Source organism: Electrophorus electricus, chromosome 24, assembly GCF_041902795.1.
Source record: "Electrophorus electricus isolate QZ-2024a chromosome 24, ASM4190279v1, whole genome shotgun sequence".
In the NCBI taxonomy this organism is placed as follows: domain Eukaryota; kingdom Metazoa; phylum Chordata; class Actinopteri; order Gymnotiformes; family Gymnotidae; genus Electrophorus; species Electrophorus electricus.
The window spans coordinates 14,825,230-14,847,383 of NC_137520.1; the positions used below are offsets into that span (position 1 = coordinate 14,825,230).

General features: G+C 40.8%; 3 protein-coding genes across 8 annotated transcripts; 1 reads left to right on the top strand and 2 right to left on the bottom strand.

Moving 5' to 3' along the window:
- Positions 1 to 3,429: 3,429 nt before the first annotated feature.
- wnt7ab (wingless-type MMTV integration site family, member 7Ab) lies at positions 3,430 to 11,177 on the bottom strand. The gene is made up of 4 exons (XM_027001740.3): positions 10,880 to 11,177; positions 10,057 to 10,283; positions 7,856 to 8,127; positions 3,430 to 5,064 (listed from the first exon to the last, which is right to left on the bottom strand). The coding sequence occupies exons 1-4, from the start codon at positions 10,948 to 10,950 to the stop codon at positions 4,582 to 4,584; spliced, it is 1,053 nt and encodes a 350-aa protein (XP_026857541.3). The 5' UTR covers positions 10,951 to 11,177; the 3' UTR covers positions 3,430 to 4,581.
- A 1,885-nt stretch (positions 11,178 to 13,062) lies between these two features.
- Positions 13,063 to 18,004, top strand: fbxw12 (F-box and WD repeat domain containing 12). Of its 2 annotated transcripts, none has more exons than XM_027001738.3 (10): positions 13,063 to 13,228; positions 14,125 to 14,162; positions 14,270 to 14,439; positions 14,615 to 14,736; positions 14,916 to 15,122; positions 15,208 to 15,372; positions 16,280 to 16,490; positions 16,625 to 16,806; positions 16,919 to 17,049; positions 17,395 to 18,004. In XM_027001738.3, the coding sequence occupies exons 1-10, from the start codon at positions 13,085 to 13,087 to the stop codon at positions 17,492 to 17,494; spliced, it is 1,470 nt and encodes a 489-aa protein (XP_026857539.2). In that variant the 5' UTR covers positions 13,063 to 13,084; the 3' UTR covers positions 17,495 to 18,004. The 2 variants fall into 2 exon arrangements, with proteins under 2 accessions (XP_026857539.2, XP_026857540.2); XM_027001739.3 differs by having other exon boundaries at positions 13,092 to 13,228; positions 14,138 to 14,162.
- A 592-nt stretch (positions 18,005 to 18,596) lies between these two features.
- Positions 18,597 to 22,069, bottom strand: adtrp1 (androgen dependent TFPI regulating protein 1). Of its 5 annotated transcripts, XR_014119727.1 has the most exons (7): positions 21,843 to 22,069; positions 21,479 to 21,625; positions 21,299 to 21,400; positions 20,891 to 21,006; positions 20,222 to 20,382; positions 19,849 to 20,028; positions 18,597 to 19,265 (listed from the first exon to the last, which is right to left on the bottom strand). XR_014119727.1 is itself a non-coding variant. In XM_027001744.3 (6 exons), exons 1-6 carry the CDS (start codon positions 22,017 to 22,019, stop codon positions 19,228 to 19,230), a joined length of 708 nt encoding a protein of 235 aa, XP_026857545.1. In that variant the 5' UTR covers positions 22,020 to 22,069; the 3' UTR covers positions 18,597 to 19,227. The 5 variants fall into 5 exon arrangements, 4 of the variants coding, with proteins under 4 accessions (XP_026857545.1, XP_026857543.1, XP_081563079.1 ...); XM_027001744.3 differs by lacking the exon at positions 19,849 to 20,028 and having other exon boundaries at positions 20,891 to 20,973; XM_027001742.3 differs by lacking the exon at positions 19,849 to 20,028 and having other exon boundaries at positions 21,843 to 22,063.
- Positions 22,070 to 22,154: the final 85 nt, after the last annotated feature.

Sequence of the window (22,154 nt, forward strand, 5' to 3'; positions counted from 1 at the left end):
AAGACGATTCTTTCTAGATTTTCTTTCACCTGCATGATTTCTGTTATTTATTTGCAAAGTAAAACTCCAAAGGCCCAGTACATTCGAGGAACAAAGAGACTCTGATTGGGACTGAGCTCTCCCAAAGTTCTTTGTTCAACTTTAGTTATTTAGTTCTGAAGTTTAGTTTAAGTGTTTTTATCCCAGTCACTAGACCTAAGTTGTATTCTCTGAGTTGCCCAGAGGGGAACAGTGAGAATCAGAAGTCAATAGGAGACAGTGCCAAACTTCTAGTTTCCTCAACTGGAAAACAGATCAATTACATAATATAATGAAATGTCAACATACACATGAAATTAAAAATGAATGATGCACAAATGTCACTAAAGATTATCTCCATGTAAACCTGAACATTTATAGCACATTTGTACATTTATTTTGTGAAGTTACAACATTGGTATGAGTGAAATCACAGGATTGCATACACACATGCTGCAGGCTCTTTTCCTACTGCCCAAGTATAAATTATTAACAAGACTACAAGACTGCTGTGCAAATATGGCTGCCTCACCATTATTACTGGATCCCGTAGCTTACCTGCCCTGCATGTGATGTAGGAAACCACTGCTGACTCTCTCCCAGCTCAGTGCAGGTGGCAAGATGTGGATCGGCTGCTGCAGGGAGCGCGTCGTCTAATTCTTGAATGCGATCATCCATAACAAGTCCTTAGGCTGTTGTCGCAACATGGCTGGACTGTGACATGTGGTGATTAAGTTAGATGACATCAAAGAAACCCAGTAGCTTCAAAGGTAAATATCCACTCCCACTATTTCCTCACATCAATACCATGTCAGCTGTAATGCTAGGGAATGTTGCATCTAGGTTACCTGGTTCATTTGACCTTCAGCTGTGTTAAAAAAACACACATACTAGAAATGAATTAAAAGTGTTGGTGAAAAATAAAATACCATCATTATGGAAGCTCAGAAGCATCATAAAGAGAAGGCATGTGTCAGGTTGTTGTGCTTCAAGCTCCTTATAGAGATGTCAGTTGTACGAAGATTATAGTACGTGTGACTGCAGTGAAGGGGACAGGGATGGGTACATGAGAGACCACCATACCCCACACCAAACCACAGCAGAGTTTGAGCAAGTATCCTATGGGGTTCACGGCTCCTTAAGAGTACCATGAAACATGCCAGAATTCCTGCAAGACCTTCAAAGAAACTCATTATTGAAGTTCAATCACTGTGTCTCTAATATGCACTTGCGAAATACATACTTCAAGGATTTCTTTCTTTAATGCAAACATTATCTGTATTAAAAGCTTGCCTTGATGCTGCCTCCTCACAATCTCATTGTCTAGTCATGTTCCCCGTGGGCTTTGTGGAGCTTATTTCCGAGTGTTTACAAGCAGCAGGAACGTGTCGGGAAAACACGAGCCTCCAGTGCAATGGCGTGCATTGTTCTGTCCTGCACACTATCAGGTAATGCAAAGACAGAGTTGCCAACCTCACAGCACATTACCGTTACTGATTGTCTCCTGCCACCAAGATGCTTTCTGTGTTGTGACACTACATCGTGTCTCAGTGGTATAATGATTGCCTCGCACTCTGCAGTTTGCAGCGCACATCTCTGGTGCTCGTGCATGTCCCAACCAGACAGAAAAACAAAAGTATGACTGATGGAATTATGTGTCAGGTGATTTATGGACAAGCAGAGGGTGGAAAACACGCTTGACTCCCCGCTCTGCGTCTACTACAATTACTCTTTATTGTTGTCTTTTGACTACTGATTATCCATGGTGATTACTTTAGTTGAGGAATTAAAGCTTTCTTATCCTGACAAAAATTATGTTTTATGAAACCATTTATAAGTAATTTAATGAAATATTTCTAAATCAGCCTTTTAATTTTTATAAAAAATCGAATAAAAAAACATTTTTAAAAGGGTTGCCCGATACAGATAAAAAATTAAATATGCTTAAAGGTAGACAGTCTAGAAGCTGTCTAGCAGTCTAGAAGCTGCATAGTAAGCTGCAAAGATATGAAGGAAAGTTTGAGGGAATGTTTGTATATACGAGCAAGTCTAAAAAACTGAAAGAATAAAAGGTTCCACCTCAACAAACACATCAAACATTGCTTATATTTGCATTGATGTCTTTGTTTATATAGAAACACTGCTAAGAACATAATTGACATCACCTTGATCTCTTTACTACACAAAGGCTCTCTTGCACATGCTCGTCAAACAACAAAGCCAAAACAGTAGCTTTTCAGATGACAAGGCTGGGAAAGGCTTTGTTGCAACAGTGCATATTAATCCAGTTTCAACAATATCTAAAGAGCATTTCAGAGAATCAGTTGAAGCACTAAGGGAGAAGATTTGCAGGTTCCTGCTTTTGAAGAGTGGAATTCATTCCCTGAGCAAGGCAAGTTATTGAGTATATTTGATAGCATGTGTCTATACTTTTAACATCATTTAATAAGTAACTTAATTGATCAATTAATAGGTAACTTTATTCCGGCAATGAATTTCCTCAGTGGAAAGAACAACTATGTGTTTAAGCACGTGACCCTAATGTGACTGTAGCTGATGACTCATAATTAAGCCTCAGTGATGCAAAATAGCAAGAAGACTTGCTCCCAACCGCTACGACTGCAAGAGAAGGTCTTAAGGGGTCTTCTGGTTTAACTTTAACCAGATTTCCCAGCCCAGAAGCCATTCATCCCTCTGCCACCTTTTGATCCTAAGTGGAGGTTGTCTTATGCATTGCAAATCTTTCCCATCCTCCTGCCACTCTCCAATGCATATACAAACCTTCCTCCACATGAAATATGTGATTTTTAAGGCCATGAAGAAAAGGCAAAAAAAAAGGACACTTCCGGACAGTGAAAGACTGGCTTTCTCAGAGGCTTTTGGGAAGACTGGCTTTCCCAGAGGCTGGTGGGAAGACTGGCATTTCTTGGATGCTGCTTTACATTTTGTGGCTCCTTCTTGAAGTTGTTGTAGCAACTGGCAGTGGAGTTTGAATGAGGTGCATGTCAGTATCATTTATCACCAAAGGCCCCAGCTCCTCCCACAGGAGCAAGCCATTGCCAAAACACTTTCAGAACAAAACACATCCATTGCATCCTCTGACCTCACACTGCTCCTCTGCCCTTTGAGATCTTAATTCAGTAGTTTTATTCAGTAGTTTCAGAAGTTTTGTCTTTTAAACAATCTTTTTTTTTTTTTTTTAACGTTCATGGTTTCTATGAGTAATTTCTTATTTGCAGGAACATTTAAGCTTATGTCTATATCGATATGAGAACTGTACCTGACTACATAGAAAAAAAATTTTTTTTTTTTTTGAAGATTAAACAGTAAAAAAAAACCCTGAAGAATCAGTACAAGGCAGTATTACCTTGAAGTTGTCTAGTGCCAATAAACTATGCAGAACATAGGATACCATTTGTAACATATTTATATCAGCATTTGTGGTGTTAGCTTTTAGCTTTTCATACTACACTTCTTAGCAGGAAACCAATACACAGATACACAGAAAGAAATTACACACAAATGATGTGTAATTAGGTGATTCATTAATCATGCTTGATTTTAATGTCACTACCATCTGCCAGCTTATGTTACCCATATTCCATAACTACTGCATAACCAGACTGAAAGGCAATGCAAACTGTGCACAACAAACAGGAAAAAAGTATAAATAAGTCATTCATATAAAAATACTCTTTTACAAAATATACTCTTTTACCAATTATTTTCAACGTAATTCCATGTCTGGATATATCACTATACTAATTAAAATTATGCTTGTAGTCAGTAGTTATTCCACCACTTCACCAAATGGTGATTCTCCAAACTAGCAGCAAATAGAGGGAAACACAGAGAGACATGAACTATCACTACATGCCTCCACTGCTGTATTTTTAGGTTCCAGTGAGAATCTGATTTCAGTGTGAATCTGATTTCAGTGTGAACTGATTCTGCGTTCACAAACATGCAAGGCTGCACTACTACTACTTCGTAGCACCTGAATGATGAATAAATAAATAAAATTGTTTCTCTAAATGAATCGTCAGTTATCTCTAACGTTGAGTTGTGCCATTACAAGTTGCACACACCTATCGTTATGAGTCTAACTTGGAGGAAGGGAAAGTCTAGTAGCTTAGATGCATTTCAGACAGCTCCAGACTCGCCCATTCTCAACGTGTGCCGCAGGCCTGTTAAGATAAGCAGGGCCCTATGAGGAGCTGAGGTTATGAATGGATGCACTTCATTCAGTCTTACAAGTCCAGGACCATGTCATTTTTCTCCCCATCCTCTAGTCATTTTTAAGGTCTGCTTTTAAAGTCTTTCTCCAGTGTTCAGCCCTGACACTCATGGATACATTCCATGAGGAGGCAATGTGCAAAAAAGACAACAGCAAACGTCTGACATCAGGGCTTTGAGATGTTCATCAGTAGACTCAGCATCCCACCCACAAAAAACGTGGTGCAGACTTACCACCCCACCCCTCCCGCACCACAGCAGGGCGGAGCCCCCAAAGGTGAGGGGGTCCAATGATCACTCTTTAAAACCACAAGAGCAAAGCCAAGTTCACTTGCAGGTGTAGACCTCCGTCCGCTCGCTGCAGGTGTTGCACTTGACGTAGCAGCACCAGAGGAACTTGCAGTTGCACTGCCACACGCGCGAGTACTGGTGTGTGTCATAGCCACGCCCACAGCACATCAGGTCGCAGCTGCTCGGGTGGTGCGCCACAGTCTTGTTGCACACACGGCCATGCGTACCCACACTGCCTGTCACCACATCCGGCTCGCAATAGCTAGGGGACTTGTCGATGTACACCAGGTCCGTGTCCATGGGCTTGCGATAGGAGAAGGGCTTCTTGATCTTGAGGAAGGTGGGGCGTTTGTTGCGGCTGGCCTTCACGGGCTCCACCAGCACGGCCTGGCTATACTTCTCCTTCAGGATGTAGCCCAGCTCCCGAAACTTGGGCAATGTGGTCCAGCAGGTCTTGGTGGTGCAGGAGCCCGACACGCCGTGACACTTACACTCCAGTCTCATGTTCCTCTCCAGGACCTAAAGCAGAAAAACTCCTTAGTCAGCTACTTTCAGACAAATGTATCATGGATTACAACACTCTGGGGTTTTTGTTATTGCAACCAATATATAGTTCCGCGTATATAGTATTATATACCATACTGTAATTACAATAGAATTACAACCTGATTTGATTTTACAGTGAGCATGGGCATAAAATGCAAAAACAGCAGTATTGCATTCATGGTAAAAATACTCAAATTAGAGTTACATAATCCACCATTATTCACTATACAAATGTGGATGAACCTCTTAGGTTTTGGGAAGATTTGGAATCTGACACTATGTCAGTGTTAAGTGAATCCCTCCTGACAATAGCAAGGTGCCCCTACAACTTACTGCCCTGTCAGAAAAAAGTCTCCTGTCCCAGCTGAACTGATATGATTAATGAGCATAGGTCACCTGATATAGTAACTCTGTCTATAGTGTATACACAAGTGCAACTATCAGATGTCAGGCTATGCATGTGTGGTTATACCTTACCTTACACAAGAAAAAGAAACAGAGTTAAAGGAAAGAGCTGAATAAAATCTTAGAATTACCATGAATTTCATCTCTTAAAAGTGTGGTCTCATATATTTTACATCAAAGTTTCAGAGCTCTTCTGGGTTATTGGGAAGAAAGTATTTTCTTTTTTAACATTTCTCCAGTGTTCAGATCAAACACCCCAAATGTTCCCAAAGCAATATACCTAAATGTCAAAGCTTTGCTATTCTCAAGTAATGGTGAATACGGTCTGATAACACACAACTGCAGTTGTGCATCACACCATGGGGCATCTTAAAAATGCCATCATTTAAAATGTTATTTGGCAAGAGAAGTTCAGTATTTAAAATGGTACTGTTAGCCTTGCACAAAGTTTTCCTCTTTGCCTGAGCATCACCAATAAAACTGACCTTTCTGAAGTCGCTTCTCTGTTAACATACCAGTGACAAAAACCATGGGCAGCTTTTGTTAGCTCCTGCTTAGCACTGGGCAATGAAAGCCAAGATCTTAACCAATGTCATTACATGAGCCAGCATAAATTAAGACTGTGGATAAGGACGTTCCCAACAGAGGCCTCCTTTAATGGCCCGGAGACAAAACATACAGATAGAATGAACCTGGAAGCATAGTCAGTCCACTAAGAGGCAATTTAGCCGCTTAGATAAGCCAGTGTGAATTCAGCTGTTCCATGAGGAGGGAAAAATGGCAGCTGTGAATTGGCTGTGTAATGTCAGCATGGAGGCCCTATGTGAGGGGATGATGCTCGAGTCATGAATCGTCTCTCTGTGACGAGGAGTTGGACAAGCCAGACACAAGATGGAGACTTCTTTTCCTCCTCATTAAACTCAACCAACAGGGGAAAATGAGATTTGTTCTGTGTCTGCCAAAACTCTGCCACTGGAAGCTGAAGAGGAGCCCAAATCTAAAGCTGACAGGCGCATACGTTTAACGAGGTCCACTTGTGATAGCAAGAATTCCTGTTTTTCATATAGAAGCACAACAAAAGGCTTTTATCAGGCTCAAGATTTAGTTGAAGATATTAACCTGCACCACATCAAAGACAACTGGCAGCTGGTGTGGAAAGGGAGGACTTTCAGATGCAGGTGAAAGTGAAAACGGCATTTAACAGCACAAGGTGTTCTGAGGAAACTAAAAGGTCTGACAAACAACAACAACACAGCATCAGAGATGAAACATGTTACCTTTTTCACCATTTGATGAAGAGAGGAACATCATGAGGGCTCCCAGTGTGAGTCAGTGAGTTGTAAACTGAGCAGAACATAGGGGAGCTGATGCTTTTGTGTAGTTCCAGTGTGTTTGCAATTCTCTGATCTGGTTTGTAATCAAACTCTGCCACTTAAACTGCTCTTACCCCTAAAAGCTTCCCATTATTGCACTGCCAGCTCAGTTTTGGCTTCCATGCCAGGCTGCTGACGTCCAGGCACTGCACTGCCAAGTTTACTGACTACGTTCAGACTCTGACTTTACTTTGATCCATTTAGTGTGACCACTTGGCCAATAAGAGACCAAGTAGTAATAATCTACCAATAGCTAATGGGAAAAACAGTAATAACAACCAAATAGAGTAAGCCATGGTTACACCTCACATCTTTCTAGCTCAGTGGCTGTCAAATTAAATTGTGATTTGTTTTCCCTGATGAAATGGCAAAACAAGCCAAAAATACAAACACACAAGTGATGGGATATTGTGAACATTTATGGATTATTTAGTGACAACAGCCTATCTGTTGCCATGTACAGTTTGGTTTAGACAACCTTCAATTCTTCATGAGTTGCTTGGATCTGTTTTGATGACAGACAATTCTCAACCAAATGGCATGTGTAAAGATGCCCTGACCCCCTCCGCCAACACTGCCACATCATTGTCTCTGCTGATTTGACCAAAGGATGCACCGCTGAACTGAAAGCTGTCCAGCTATGGTGACCAGCTAAAGCTGTTCAGCTGTGATCAGAAACAGACCAGTGAGGAAAGAGGTCAAATGTAGCTAATGGATGGTGCCTGGGAATATATGTACTAAAATCTGTACCTGTACACCCATAAAATGTAATAGATGTGAAGTAAGTATAGGTGTATTGTAGAGGTTTCCACTAACATAGGGGATGAGTGTACACTATGGAGATGAGGACCACATAAGAACCATTACACTGCTCTTTCTGCCAGATTAATATGTCGAATTGTATGCATGATGATAAAGGGTTAAAAACACAATTAGTTAATTAATGCATGGATTTATTTTTGGAATTCCTACTCTTGTATACGTACCTTCCGCCCCACCTCATTGTTGTGGAGGTTCATGAGCGTTCTGGCACTCTGCTTGATCTCGCGTGCATCCACGAACACCTTGGAGAAGCCCAGGCCGTAGTGGACGTCGGCTGAGCAGCCGCCCCACTTCCAGCCATCGGCGCGTCCATAGAAACCTTGCTTCTCTTTGTCACAGCTGCAGTCACTCAGGTTGCCCTGTGTGCACGCCGCTGTGATAGCATGTGCCACCCCCGCTGCAATGATGGCATAGGTGAATGCAGCCTCTTTACTGCCTGAAACACACACACACACACACAAACACACACATACACATGAATATACACAAACACGAACAAACACATGAACACATACACATAATTATATATATGCACACACAGACACACAAATACACACACACAGATACCCACCTACACATACACTCAACACACACAGTGTGTACCAAATCGTCCACATATTTTAAAAGTGATCTGTAAGGTGGACCATTTCATGTTTGTGAACACATGAGCTGTTTATTACAGTAGACATGTAAATGTGAAGTTTTAATTACAGTGCTGATTCTCCTATTGAGAAATATATGTTTCTTTTTTTGCAGAAATGCCCATTGCAAGCATCAAGTATTTGTATATTGTATATGTATATCTTTTTGATACTCATGAAAAAAATCTAAAGTTAAACAACTCAAGTGTCTTTGGAGCATTTTCTAAAAAATTCACCTAAATACTGTTAAACTTTAGTCCACTGTCCACATCGCTAATACAAACTTCAGTACAGCGACCATGTTTTTGGCTAGTAACACATGACACATATGTCACAACTGCACTGAAATGAGGTTTGTGAGAGGTGAAATGCATTCATGTCTATTAATTATTCTGCACAGAGGTGCTGCACTGTGAAAAAGAAACGCTATTGATCATCTTAGTCAAACTGGTATTACATAGCGGGAGTGAACACCTGCACCCATAAGGTTAGCACCTATCTCCTGTGTTATAAATCATCTACAAACAGCGGTTATGCAGGATTGGTGTTTAGGTACCAGCCAACCTGGATGCATATAATGCAGGGCAGGTCAATCATAACAGGCTTACACTTAATAAGGCACCTGCATTTAATAACCTTCTTTCTAACAGAACTGAAACTTACAGTACACTGTACTTCCCACCATGTTTTAGAGTGAATAGTGTACAGTATTATTTAACAGTATTATTTACACTGTAAAGTATATTACAGTAAAGTTTATTACAGTATTATTTACACTGTAGGTTAGAGCACTCCTACTTCAGTTCTATAAACAGACTATTTTCTGATACTGTGGATTTGCTGGAGTACACCAATTTGGCACGTGATCAAGCCGGGCTACTAATCTGCAATGGCACTGCGCTGTGAAGGAAAACAAAGTAATTTGTCTGTTTTCTTTTATTTTCAGTTAAACACATCGTAACACATACCCGTGGAAAGACCTCGCTAGCTGTAAATGCTAGATAAACAGATAAGAAAACACAAAAATATGTGAATGCTTCTCTCAGAAAGTCACTTTTCATTTAGAAAAGGGATTGACGAACTTGCTGACAGCTTTCTTCCTATACAGTTCTACTTAACGCTAAACAATAACTGCAAACAAATGTCCGATACCTCTCACCCAAGTAAAGGGCTTCACTAACGGGCAAGAAAACCATGTATTTACGCACTCGCCCGCAGCCGTAGTTGCTGTTTTTGAGGTAAAAGATTTTTGTGCTACCGCGCGGCCAAGGATTTGAATAACAATAAATACTAAAGTCTTTTTTTTTTTCATATCAGAGATGATAGCAGGAATGTTTATTTAAAAGTACAACGCTAAACTAACCAAAAACAACGTATCTTTTGCTGTCTGACTTTTAGAGGGCTCTTAAAAGGTGATTGGGTGCGTGCATCTGCACGCTTGCACGACCCCAGGTACAAACACGCGCTCATGTCATCTGACAGACATCTCAGGCATGTGGGACGGAAGTCTAAGGTGAACCCGGTCGATCATTTCGTGAACTTTTCAAACCAACCTAATCCATCTTCACGCATTGCCACTGGGCTGTTCAGAATCAGGTTTACCTGAGTTGTAACTCAAATCAATGCGCACATTTCCCTTTACAGTGAAGCCGTTGTGTAACGTCTGCCCCCATAGACCCGTAAGGTACGTGATGCAGTCGAGCTTTAAAAGTTTTGCAACATACCCACTTTCAACTCTTTTCCGAAGACAGTTCTCTCTCCAAGGGCAGAACAGTTCCAACGACCGTTCCTGAACTGAAATTGGCATTCATTAATCCCCATTTGGGCTCCCTGTCCGATAACAATGATTGCGTCCGGTCGACTTTGGCAGATGATCCGTTGTCGGGGTACGAGTCCGGGGATCTTGTTGCATATGATGCTAGCTCCTAGCGCTATTACCGATGAGAAACCCCTAAAATTAACAAGACAGAAAAATCCGTTGTCCGTTATTCAAAAGTTGAAGTGCAAAAAGCAAGGCTTCGCTTGTCCCACTAAACTAATTCTACAGTAACAAAAGCAGAAGCATAAAAGCAAAAAGTTAACAGTAATAGATGTGTGTATGTGTTTTAAATGAGAATACTCGTTTCAGTGTTTTTATACAATATACAACTTCTCTGCGTTTCCGAGACGCGTCCTGAGAGGTGCCGTGTCAGAGACCGCGCAGTGCGCACTCGCACAGCTCCGAGCGAGAGAAAAATACGATATCCGAAGACTTACACAAACACGGCTCTTAGACAAAAAGAAATGGGTAAAATGTATACTGTGTTCTATGTAGGTTTTACAGCCTGTTCCACATTGCGATTAAGCAATAATTCTAAATGTTCGTTCCGTTTCACACTGGCGAACACTACATAAACTTTTCATACCTCCTTTCATACTTTCAGCCTATTGTGCGACAGTTCATTAAGATGAACCGTGAAGCTCTTAAGATTTCATGTTATGTCAAAGAATAGCCCAGAATCCATGTACGAATAGTCGAAATGCAGATTGATCTCCGTCATAACTCACCCAATTTTCAAGTAGATTATTCCAAGACAAAGAAAAACGCGAAACATCCAGCGTCGCGTTTTTCTGCTCATGGTGATCGCGTGTCTGTTTCCCGCAATGATAACTTGGAAGTGTAAAACTAAAAATGATGTTCAGTTGGCAACTGTTTTACCGAAGTCGGCTCGAGTCCTAAAAGAAACGCGTCCTCCCGTCATGTGTATTTCTTGCAGCTCGCGTCATCAGAACGCAGATACACGGCTTTGAGCTCGCGCAGTAATGCTGGTGGAAAGATGGGCACGCAGCTCGCTGATGTGATATCAAACTGCCTCGTGCCGTGTGATGTCTCTAAAGCGCACTTCAGTGCACGAGTCCTACAGTGGGGCGTGTTCTGGGCTGCAAGGACTGAGCCCACCTGTGGAGGCCGAGAGACAAGCCTACTGCACGAACGACAATTCACCTGTTCATTGTTTTTATTTTTATATGAGTGATTTCTTAATGAGTACAGGTTCGCGCTGAAGGTTATTGCGTATGACTATTTCAAGGGACTTGCACGCCCATAATACGATTAGGCATTTTCTTACATTATATGATCTAAGATCTAATTTTTTGTTCCCTTTAAATTGAAGTGACGGTGAGACACGAGCGTTTTTAAGTTAGAAAGCTATTAGGAAAATAATTGTATTTATTTGGTTCGTTTGTAACGTAACAATAACCCAAACCATGTGTGTTTCATTCTACAGCCTTATCGGGCGTTTATACATAGAGTTGACTAGTTCACTGCATTATATAAGTTTAATTACCAGATGTAGAATTGGTAGCTTGGTATTGGTCTTGGATGCGCGTGTTGTTCCATATGCAAAAAATGGCAATTGGGAACGACTGCTGGTATTGCTCCCCCTGCTGATACACTGCGTCACGTGCTTTCTATATAAACAGATTAACCACTTATTAAAAAGGTAAATACGTCCAGTTGGACACAATCAAATAAGTTAACTAACTGAACGCTAGAGATGATGCTACAAAAGAATACAATAACCCAAATACATTGGGTGAAAATAGGCTCCTAAACATTCTGACGCTCGAGGCAGGCTGAGGTCGTGCTGGTTTGTGTGAAAGAGTATTTCCCATCACAATGCCAAAATATTGTGTAACTATCATTCAACAAACCATTAGGTAATGATGGGAAATGTTTATAAAGCGTACCTATAAGCGTACCTATTCTTGTAGTGTATCTAACTATCTCTCTCTCTCTCTCTCTCTCTCTCTCTCTCTCTCTCTCTCTCTCTCTCTCTCTCTCTCTCTCTCTCACAAGATGTATATATATATACATCTTGATTCATGTATGGCAGTTTTCATAAATGCGACACCCTCTTATTATCTTTCTTTTAGACAGCCTGATTCGCCTAGCAATAGTTTTCCGTTAACATTCTTGTTCCAACCCTTTCTCACTGCAGGCTGCTTGCAGGTAAAAGCTCCCGGTTAGGGTCGTGCAGTGCGTGTCTTTTCCCGGTTGGACGCATGATCGGGATGCGCGCAGAGGGTGCAGGGTCTCTTCACTAGAGCGCCGTCCGTCTCCCGCGGGGCTCCTGGGGGTCACACACAGTAGTCCTGGAAAAGATGGTCTTGTTGACACGACTCAAATTAGAAGCACAAATCTCTGTTTTTTCACCATATATCGAGCGACTTTCTAAAATGGCACAGCTGCATAATATTGTAAAAGGGAATGCTCAATGGACAGGCTTTGAAGAAGAAAATTTGATGTTGGCTACACATCAACTAACTTGTTATAGATATAGTAACCCACAATGTGCCGTTTTAACTGGATTTATATTGCTATTTACACAGGTCTCACCTTCACCATGTACACAGCTGAAATAAATGGCTAATAAATGCTGCACAACAGACTGCAGTGCACTGTTACCTTTAAAATGTAATTACAATATTAAAAGTAGGTGCAACACGCACACACACAAACACACACACACACACACACACACACACACACACACACACACACACACACACACACACACACACACACACACACACATATATATATATATATATATATATATATATATATATATATATATATATATATATATATATATATTCGTTCATTTAACGAGAAACACAAACAAAAATCACTCCTCTTTCAAAACGCATTTCACCAAAATTGTCCCCGTCGTGATGCCGTAGTTGAAGTAAACATATCCTCAAACCTCGATGGACAGCCAAACGTCAGGCAACTGTGGTAGTCTTGACCACAATATGGAGTACGATCAGCACCGATTACCGCTGGATTGTTGGATAAGCATATTTTCTTTTCTAAATGAGGATGACTTAATCAGAGTTTCGTGTGTGTGTAAGGTGAGCAACTTAGAAATTGTATCCTGCCCGCCTCATGAAGCTGCTATGATCTAAGCCTGGTCGCTTCTCCAGACGTACCGTGTCCCCTGTGAAGTGTTTAGGCTACCTACTGGTAGCCTAATCCCACGGACTATTGTACATGTGAGCACAGAAATGCACAGATTTCACGCGTGCCAAAAACCGGAATAGTAGTGGCAGCATTGTGTCCGACCTTCTCCCCCTCACCACGCACATACATGAACGCGAGGTGAATGGAGTGTAGTACTCTTTACAAACACAAGCATTTGGGTTTTCCCAACTGCTCTGGTCAGTTTAATATTTTCCCCTGCTTTTACATACGTGCTTCGACTAATCGAATAACTATAAAAATCACTGGTATAAATGTGATGTAGTGGATGAGAAACTATGGCATTTTAAGGAAGTGTTTACACACCGCTGGAATTAAATAAGGGCCTAGTGTTAAAGAAAGTGCTTCTCAGGCCCAGAAATTTCCATGCACCGCACACACTGAGCGTTCCCTGCTGAATTACACCTGCGCCACATATTTGGTAATTCCAGCTCCAAACACACCTCAGCCAGGTAATCCATCCCGCTCGCCAGGTGTGTTTGAAAATGGAACTTTACAAAAATCTAGACTGGAGTCAGGATGCCTAAGGACAGGGCGACCATAACCTAAAAACGGACCCTTTCTCAGCAAAAACTCTGATGATTGCAACAGTACTATAATGTAGTACAAAGCCCAACATAACAGTTAAATCTAACCAATGTCATTAATAAAATGTCTTAAGCAATATATAGTAGATGTAATGTATTTTTAGTTTATTTATGCAACAAATATGACTGTTTACACAGGAATAATATTTTTTCCCTTCTCATTAATTGCACCTTTTGCTGAGGAATGGCATGAAGCTGGAGAAACTCCATGGCTCTGGAGGTAAGTTACACTACAAAACAGTAATTCTGCATGCAGTCTTCGGGCTGCATTTAGTAGTCAGTTACCTACCAATGAGAGGATGCCTTTTAAAAATCCACTTTGTCCAGAGAAATGTGCTTGCGCCGATGGGGTTTCTGCAACCTAGGCCAGCTCCTCGCCGCCTCCGAGAGGTACACCTGGAAAAGGTATTACCTGCATCGAGTGAATCTGGAGCATCATATGAAGTCAGGTAGGCCAGGAGGGGACTACACCTGCAAGAGCCTGAGAGGTCATAAAGGTACCTGTGCCCGTTCTGACGATCGTTCCAGCAACAGTTCATTTTTTTGGTGCTTGTTGCATTTATCTTTATGTGCATACTGTTTGTGTTAATTTTATATCTGTAATTGTAATTACATACTTTGTGTGTGCCATAATAAATGTCAAATACTATGGTTCTGCATCTAATCTTTAAGGAAAAGTTGTTGGTTTTTCTTACCTGGTGGGAAACACCACTCTCCAAGACATTTGGAGATGCTCTCCAGTTGTCTGCAGTGCATCTCTGGATGGCACAGTGAAAGCATGGGACATTCACAAGGTGGGACATTTCACTGCGAGTTATACTGTGTATGGCTATGTATGTGACAAATTTATGTGACAAATAAACCAAACTTGAACTTGGTTTTATTTGTTGTTGTTGTTTTTTCAAACTTTTAAGTCAATTCAGCAAAGACCTGAGACAGCATGTGTTACATTTCATGTTTTTTTTTCTCTGAGGGTGTCAGTCTGTGGTCCAGCTCAGCTGGGAACCCAGTGACTGCCATCGTCACAGACCCACAGCAGTGTGTTGTAGTCACTTCTGATAGCACAGGAGCCATCAAATCATGGCAGGGCCAGTCGGGGGCGGAGCTGGCCACTTTCTCCTCCTCCTCCACTCAGTGCACATTGCTGCCCTTCTACAAGGACGGAGCCTCTTTCCTCATGGTAATTACACAAATCTTGAATTAGTATTGATGCATGATTTATTCAGAATTCAAATTTGTACATTATGCCTGTTTTTTTCTTTTAGGTGGGAACTGCTCCAGGTTCATTACTTGTCTTGAGCTCCCCCTTTCTGTCAGAAATATCAAGGCATGTGGTGTGTGACTCATTTCAAATAAATATTATCCTCTCATCCCCTGATAAGAAATGGATACTTGCTACCTCAAAGGAGAACTTTGATTTTAGTCCAAAGGTAAGCTTTGCAGTTTCAGACACTGGCTTCAGGTATGAGACTCTTGAACACAGAAAAAGTGGACAATTAAACAAAGGGTTTAATGATATCATAACTTCAAACAGTTAACCTCAAAATAGGTTGATTCTCTGTTTTCAGAGAACCACTTTGGTCGTGAGTAGTCTGATCAGTAGTCAAGTACCTTATGCACTAAGATACCACTGCCCTGATTGTATGTATAAAAACCTATGGGTCAGATGCTTCACAGGAAATAGAGTTTGCCTTGTTACACAAATCACATTGTGTCCCTTATTTGTATAAGTGTTGTACCTGAATACATATCTGTTCCAGACCCTGCTTAACTTAACACAGAACTGGGAAAAGAAGGATTTAAAAGCCATATTTGTTTTAATCACTACACTTAAATTCTCAGGATTTATACGTGCAAACTAGAATTAATGGACTGGTTTAAGTAGAAGTTTCAAAAAATAATCATTATGAACTACAAGAGGTCTGATACGTACAGTAGGATTAAAACAACATCTGGTACTGGTGTCAATATCAGCAGTTACCTGAAGATCTGGAACTGTACTAGCTGTGATGCGATAACACAACCTCTGCATCTTTTTTGAACTAAATACATTTTTGATATACCAGTCTATATCCTTGATGCAAAAGGAAAATAGGAAAATAAAACTTTCAGCTGCCATGCAGAATACTATTTTAATTGGAAAATTTTTTAGATTTTTGTGTTTTGTATATGACTTCTTTTAAAGCCATGTATTCCTGTTATTGATTTATTGATCTCTGTATGCTTTCCTCTAAAAGTGTTTAAACGGTTCTCTGTACTGCTTGAGAGATAAAAGGGTAAGATCAGAATACGGAAAAAAGGAAAGCACAAACCTTTGAGCCGCTTTTCTGTGGTCAGGTTTTCTGGAGTGCGAGCCTGTGCAGCCCTGTTGAAGAAGAGGACACAGTGTTTGTGAGTCTCCCCGTCAGAGGCTGCATCGCTGCAGTCTTTCTCCCCACTCAGCCGGCACGTGTGGCCGTGATTCACCATTGGGGACCGGTCCACCACACGGCTCTCTCAGTCTTCGATTTAGGCATGAAGAAGTCCAAGTGCAACATGGAGGCTGAGGGTAAGGCTGACAGCTAAACACAGCAATGTTTTTTAAAGTTCTCATTGTTATAATTGGCTGTTGTGTTTGTGGTGTCAATGTTTTTGAGTTTGTATTCAAGATGTACTCAGTCTTCGGTTTTTCTGTGGTTTCAGGTCAGCAAGTCGAATCATTTCCACTAAATTTAAAGCAGAGGCATTCAGACATCATTCTTCACGCTAAAGGCAGCAGCACCATTCTGCTTACTGATGGCAATGACCTAAACGTCTACACCCTTAAAGGGGCCCTCATCGCTAGCTTTAAGGACCACATACAACCAATAATCTCGCTCTGTGTGGTAGGAGACTGTCCTCATGTTCACTTCACCTTTACCAGGAACATAAGGCAAAATGCATTTACATTTATGGCATTTAGCTGACAAATGCACTTACACTGTCCTGAATTTACAGGACAGTTTCCGCGTGGTCACTGCATCACGTGACTTGTCTTTAAGAGTGCTGACATGGAAAAAGGACCAGGATAAAGCGCTCACCCTCGAGAGCCAATACCACCTTCTGGGAGGATCCCACACAGCATCAAGGTACATTATCACTGACACAAGGGTCCACTGTATTTGGTAGACTTTCATTCAGTGCTCTGGAAAACCAGACAATACCATTTCAAGCCCATTGACCAATGCCTCAGCACAGTACAGACCAAAGTGTGATGTGCTGTGTGGTACTTTCCACTATTGGTAGGGAGAGGAATTTGCCTGTAACTATAGCTGGCATCCAGTGCTACTTGCAGTGTTAAAAGTGAAGAGGTTTCGTGTTAAATGCAGTTTGTGAAATTTTTCAGCAATGTGTAAATGTGTCGGAAGCTTCAAGCTTCCCATACAATAAATGTACATCAATTCAATTTTAATATGAATTGCTTATTTCTACAGAGGATTCACAGGGGTGGCATGCGATTATGCAAGTATAGTTGCATCTGTGGAGTCTGTGGAGGGGAAGGATGTTCTGAAGGCTTACATTTTTAATTCTTGATCTACTTTTGATTTGAACGATGATTCTAATATGCGGAGAACATTTACCACTTGTTTTACTCAGATTGTTTTAGGACTGTGTGAATGTTTATATGATTCTGGAGTTTTTAACATTGCAGATTTACCTTTTTATCATATTAAATATTGCATTAATTCTAATCAAAATAGTGATGTTTTAACTTTAACAAACCAACTATGCTCTCATGACAATATTATTCTGTAAAAATAGATTATTCTAAAGTTTATGTAAAAGTTACTTATTAAGCCTCATGACTGATGCAATTATTCGTGTATGCCTTAAGCTTTGTTTTCATTATGAGATAATTGTAGTAATGTAGAAATAAAGAGGCAACGAGTAGACCATTCAAGCAAGAGGAGAACCTGCCCCTGCCATGATCTCTCCACCTCGGCCATGGTGATCCCCCTTACGTTCGTTCACTGTGTAACTAAGACTTAAGGGAATGTTTTTTTAATAATAAATTCTTAATAATAAAAATTACGAATATAGCGAGCCCTGCTTTTGTTTCATGTTTTTTTCCACCACAAATTCATATCTATATGTATAGTACTTTATGGAACACGATATGAAGCAGGGTTACAGAAATCATATAGAGAGAGAATCCAGGTCCAGACCTCTGGTGAGCAAGCTAAGGCAGCAGTGGCAAGTCCCCAAAGGGAACCAGGAGACCTGAGATGTACAGGGAGCTGGCTGCTTCTTATTTAGCATTTTACGTAACGAGTCAAAAAGTTTCTGTCTAGATTTGGTCTTCCCAAAGCTACAAATAATTGATTTGGGCATTTAAAAAATAAACACAAAATAATAATTAATATATTGGAAATGAAAGACAATCAACACAGCAGACTGTTGAACAAGCAGATTATGAATGAGGCCTCAACTTCTGCTCCCACCTAGTTTAACCCACTAATCCAATTATGCCTGAAACAGCAAGAGAAAAGGTCGACAGCCACAAACAGACAACAAATAACGTTGTTTAGGCTAATCTTTATCATCTGTAGTTCTTTTAAAAAAATAAATAAATAAATAAATTCCTTACAAAAAAAATATTTAAAAAAAAAAACAGGGCCCCAATATTGCATGAAAATATAAATGACATCTGATATTTATTTTCTAATGCAATGGTCACATTAAAGTAAATGAAGGAACAGTAACAGAACAAAAGGAGAGATCAGGCAAAAGCAACATTAAAATGCAGCTTTCTGTATGAAGCCAGCATTAGAATTTGATTTTACATCAGTTACATAGCAAATTACATATGCTTTAATGTAATTGTAAAGTAGCAAGCAAGAAGTCTCTGACTATTCAATTCAAGCAATGATCCTGACTTTTTATTCATGTGGTCTATTAATGATATGAATTATCTTTAATGAAACAACATTTTATGACATTAAATAAAGGCAAACTATTTCCTGTGGAACCACAGGTTTTTATGAATGATTACATACAATCAGGGCAGTGGTATCTTAGTGGTTAAGGTACTTGACTATTGACCAGACTACTCACTACCAAGTTGCCACTTTGGGGCAAGACCCTTAACCCTCAATTCCGCAAGTTGTACTCAGTCATAATTGTAAGTCGCTTTGGATAAAAGCATCAGCTACATGCTGTAAATGTAAACAACCAGGGATGTACAATGGTTGGCACAGGTGCCTCACAGCTCTGGTGACCTGGGTTGAGTTCACAGCTTGTAGATACTCGTTTCCTCAGTCTCATCTTCATACCTGAAGATGTGTGGTAGACTGGTCTGGTATGACTGGGAGTGAATGAGAGAGAGAGAGAGAGAGAGAGAGAGAAACACTCTGAGGGTTCCTGCCTTCTGCTGCTGGGATAGCCTCCCCCTCTGTGACCTTGAACAGGCGTGGTTTATAATTATTCTAAAAAAGTACATTTTTTTTTAAGGACAGAGGAAGTATAGTAATGATAGAGCCATATTTTATGAACTTAGCATCCTGTACTGACTGTCAATACTGCAGTGTATCGTAAACATGTTAGTCAGTACTGCAAGTGCTAGTTTTATGTAAACAAAGTCACTGAATTTAGCTTTAAGTGAACAATGAAATTGAATACTACTAGCACAAAATTAACCACTCTGACATTTTCGGTATTAACCATTCATTTTTTAATAAAATTATATTTTTATATCTCACAATCCACCAAGGGACTCCTTATGATTCTAGTACATCTGAATATGAATAAATAGGAATGCATGTGTCAAACAAATTTTCTAAACAACAACAAACTAGTATATTACATACATTATGTATTATTAATTGCTACTTTTGCCATCAACAATCATACCTTTTTGTGAAAATGATTAATCTGTGCAGTCAAATCACCTTTATTATTAATTCAGATTGCAGGAGTCATGGTGAATTCTGCCAGAAAGACACAGAGTCCATTCCAGAGTGAACTGTGATTGGACCATTATTCTGAGCTCAAGGAAGTGATCTAGTCCAGATGGTTTTAAAATGTAGATAGTCAATCTGGATTCCTGCAGTCCCTTATTTCTTTAACTTCTGATCCCCTTTGAGAGAGCAGAATGTCAGAAAGACACCTTACTTACATGACTGTACATCGACAGCAATCATCAGACAGGAAGGTGAAGGGAAGTCAAGACCACCCATCCTTGTTTAGATTAGGAGACATTGTACAGTAACACTGGCATGAGGCATGTGTAAGCTGGCAGGCCTTGCTGGACTGGCCTCTCACCTGCTGTGCTCCAGACTGCATGACTGAGCTTCTCCCCTAGCAGGTAAATGGGGACCATGCTGACAGAGGCGATGGCCAGAAACAGAACCAAGCCGAGCGGACTGAGGCGGGCCATGATGGGGTACACCCAGATCCCCGAAATGTGGCGAACCCATAAGACCCTGAAAAAAAATTAACACACAGGTATGTCAATTTCCACCACCTGGTACCAGCTCAAATCGACTGTACTCACCTTTTGTGTGTGTGTGTGTGTGTGTGTGTGTCTGTTTTAAAAGGACCAATAAAACCTCATTAGTGGGAATATATAATTCATAAATAAACAGAGATCAAGCCTTGTTGGAAGGACATGTACTAATGACATACAGAAACCAACACTGATAAAGATGAAAGGTCAAACAAAAATCATAATTGTCAATAATAATAGTGGTAGTAGTAATAATAACAGCAGCAGCAATAACAGCGATGATAGTAATGATAAATCAATAAGTGATAAAAGATTAAAAAAAGACAAGAAGAAAGGCACCAATTTAGTTTATTAAAGCATAGCGAGTTAAAATTTTATTTTTTCGTTCAGATTACAGAATATTCTAGCTAGGAACCATTATGTAATGTTAGATTCAAAATAGTAAAAATGAGCATTTGTCATAAAAAGCACCAAGAGGACATTACCATGCCAAATACAGGGAAGCAAACAGAGCCAAGCTCAGAATGGCTTTGGGACGACTTGGGTGTCTGTGGTGCTGCAGATACATCTGCAGCAAGAGCAAAGGCATGACCGCGGTGTGCTGGGGGGGGGGACGACGACTGCAGTCAAGAACAGCTCACGAAATCCACCATCTTAATAGCAAGACTAATACTGGTCCAACATGACAAAGCTTTTATTTAGCACAAAGGTTACGCATACTAAAACGTTACATATTTAAGTGTTTGAATTTCAAATTTAATACAGTACGTGAAAGAAATATGTACAAAACGTTATCAGCGACTATTAGAGCTTTCAGGCCTGTGAAGGCCTACATGTAGCCAAGTACAAGAATTAACCGACAGATCCATGGAAGCAGCACTGCCAATACTCACCAAGGCGTGATTTAGCCACACGGGAATAATGTGGTCTATGAGCTTGGGATACACCAACTCTCGGTCGTAGGCGTACAGAGACCAGAAGGAAGCGCACACAAACTGAAAAGAACAGGTGCCGTTCATTAACCGGACCGTCGCCCACTCACGTTAGCGTGTGTTCTGGACCGGGACACTCACGGTGCCGACTGGAGCAGCCAGAACGGTGAAGAGCCCATCTCTCGCGCTTACAAGGAACAGCACAGTCCCCCGCGTGCTTCTGCTCGGGACCACCAAGTGCGCCACATCAGTTATAACGCAAACCGCAAAGAAGCCCGTCTGCATTACCTGCGCGGGAAACAGGTGCGGTTAGCTGGCTAGGCTACGCGCGGTTACATAGCTGGTTAGCTCGTTAGCTAACTACTCAATAACTGTCCGGAAACGAATATGAAAGTCAGTAGCTATCGTACATCTTCATAAACAAATATTTGGCTGGCTTCGTCATTAACTGAGAACAAAGTCAGCGACTAACTTTGTTGAGAATCGTTTAGCCATTGCTACTTACCAGATTGATAAAGGTCAAGTACTTCCAGCGACCTCCGTATGTCCGAGCTCCAGGATGTCTGCCTGAAATGTCTAACGAACAGTTAGAATAAAGAATGAACACATACCAGGCAAAAACTGTAATATGGACAAGCAGACATAACTTGAGATTAACTCCCGGTCTGACAGTTTGAGCCATTTTTAATTCTACTGTTGCAAGTTGGATATGTATACCGCCACCTACAGGCGCCTGAATAAACTTGTCGGCGTGAAGACAATAAATCTTCTGGATTACTACATGGGCGTTAAACTTGCGGGAGAACTACGGGATACC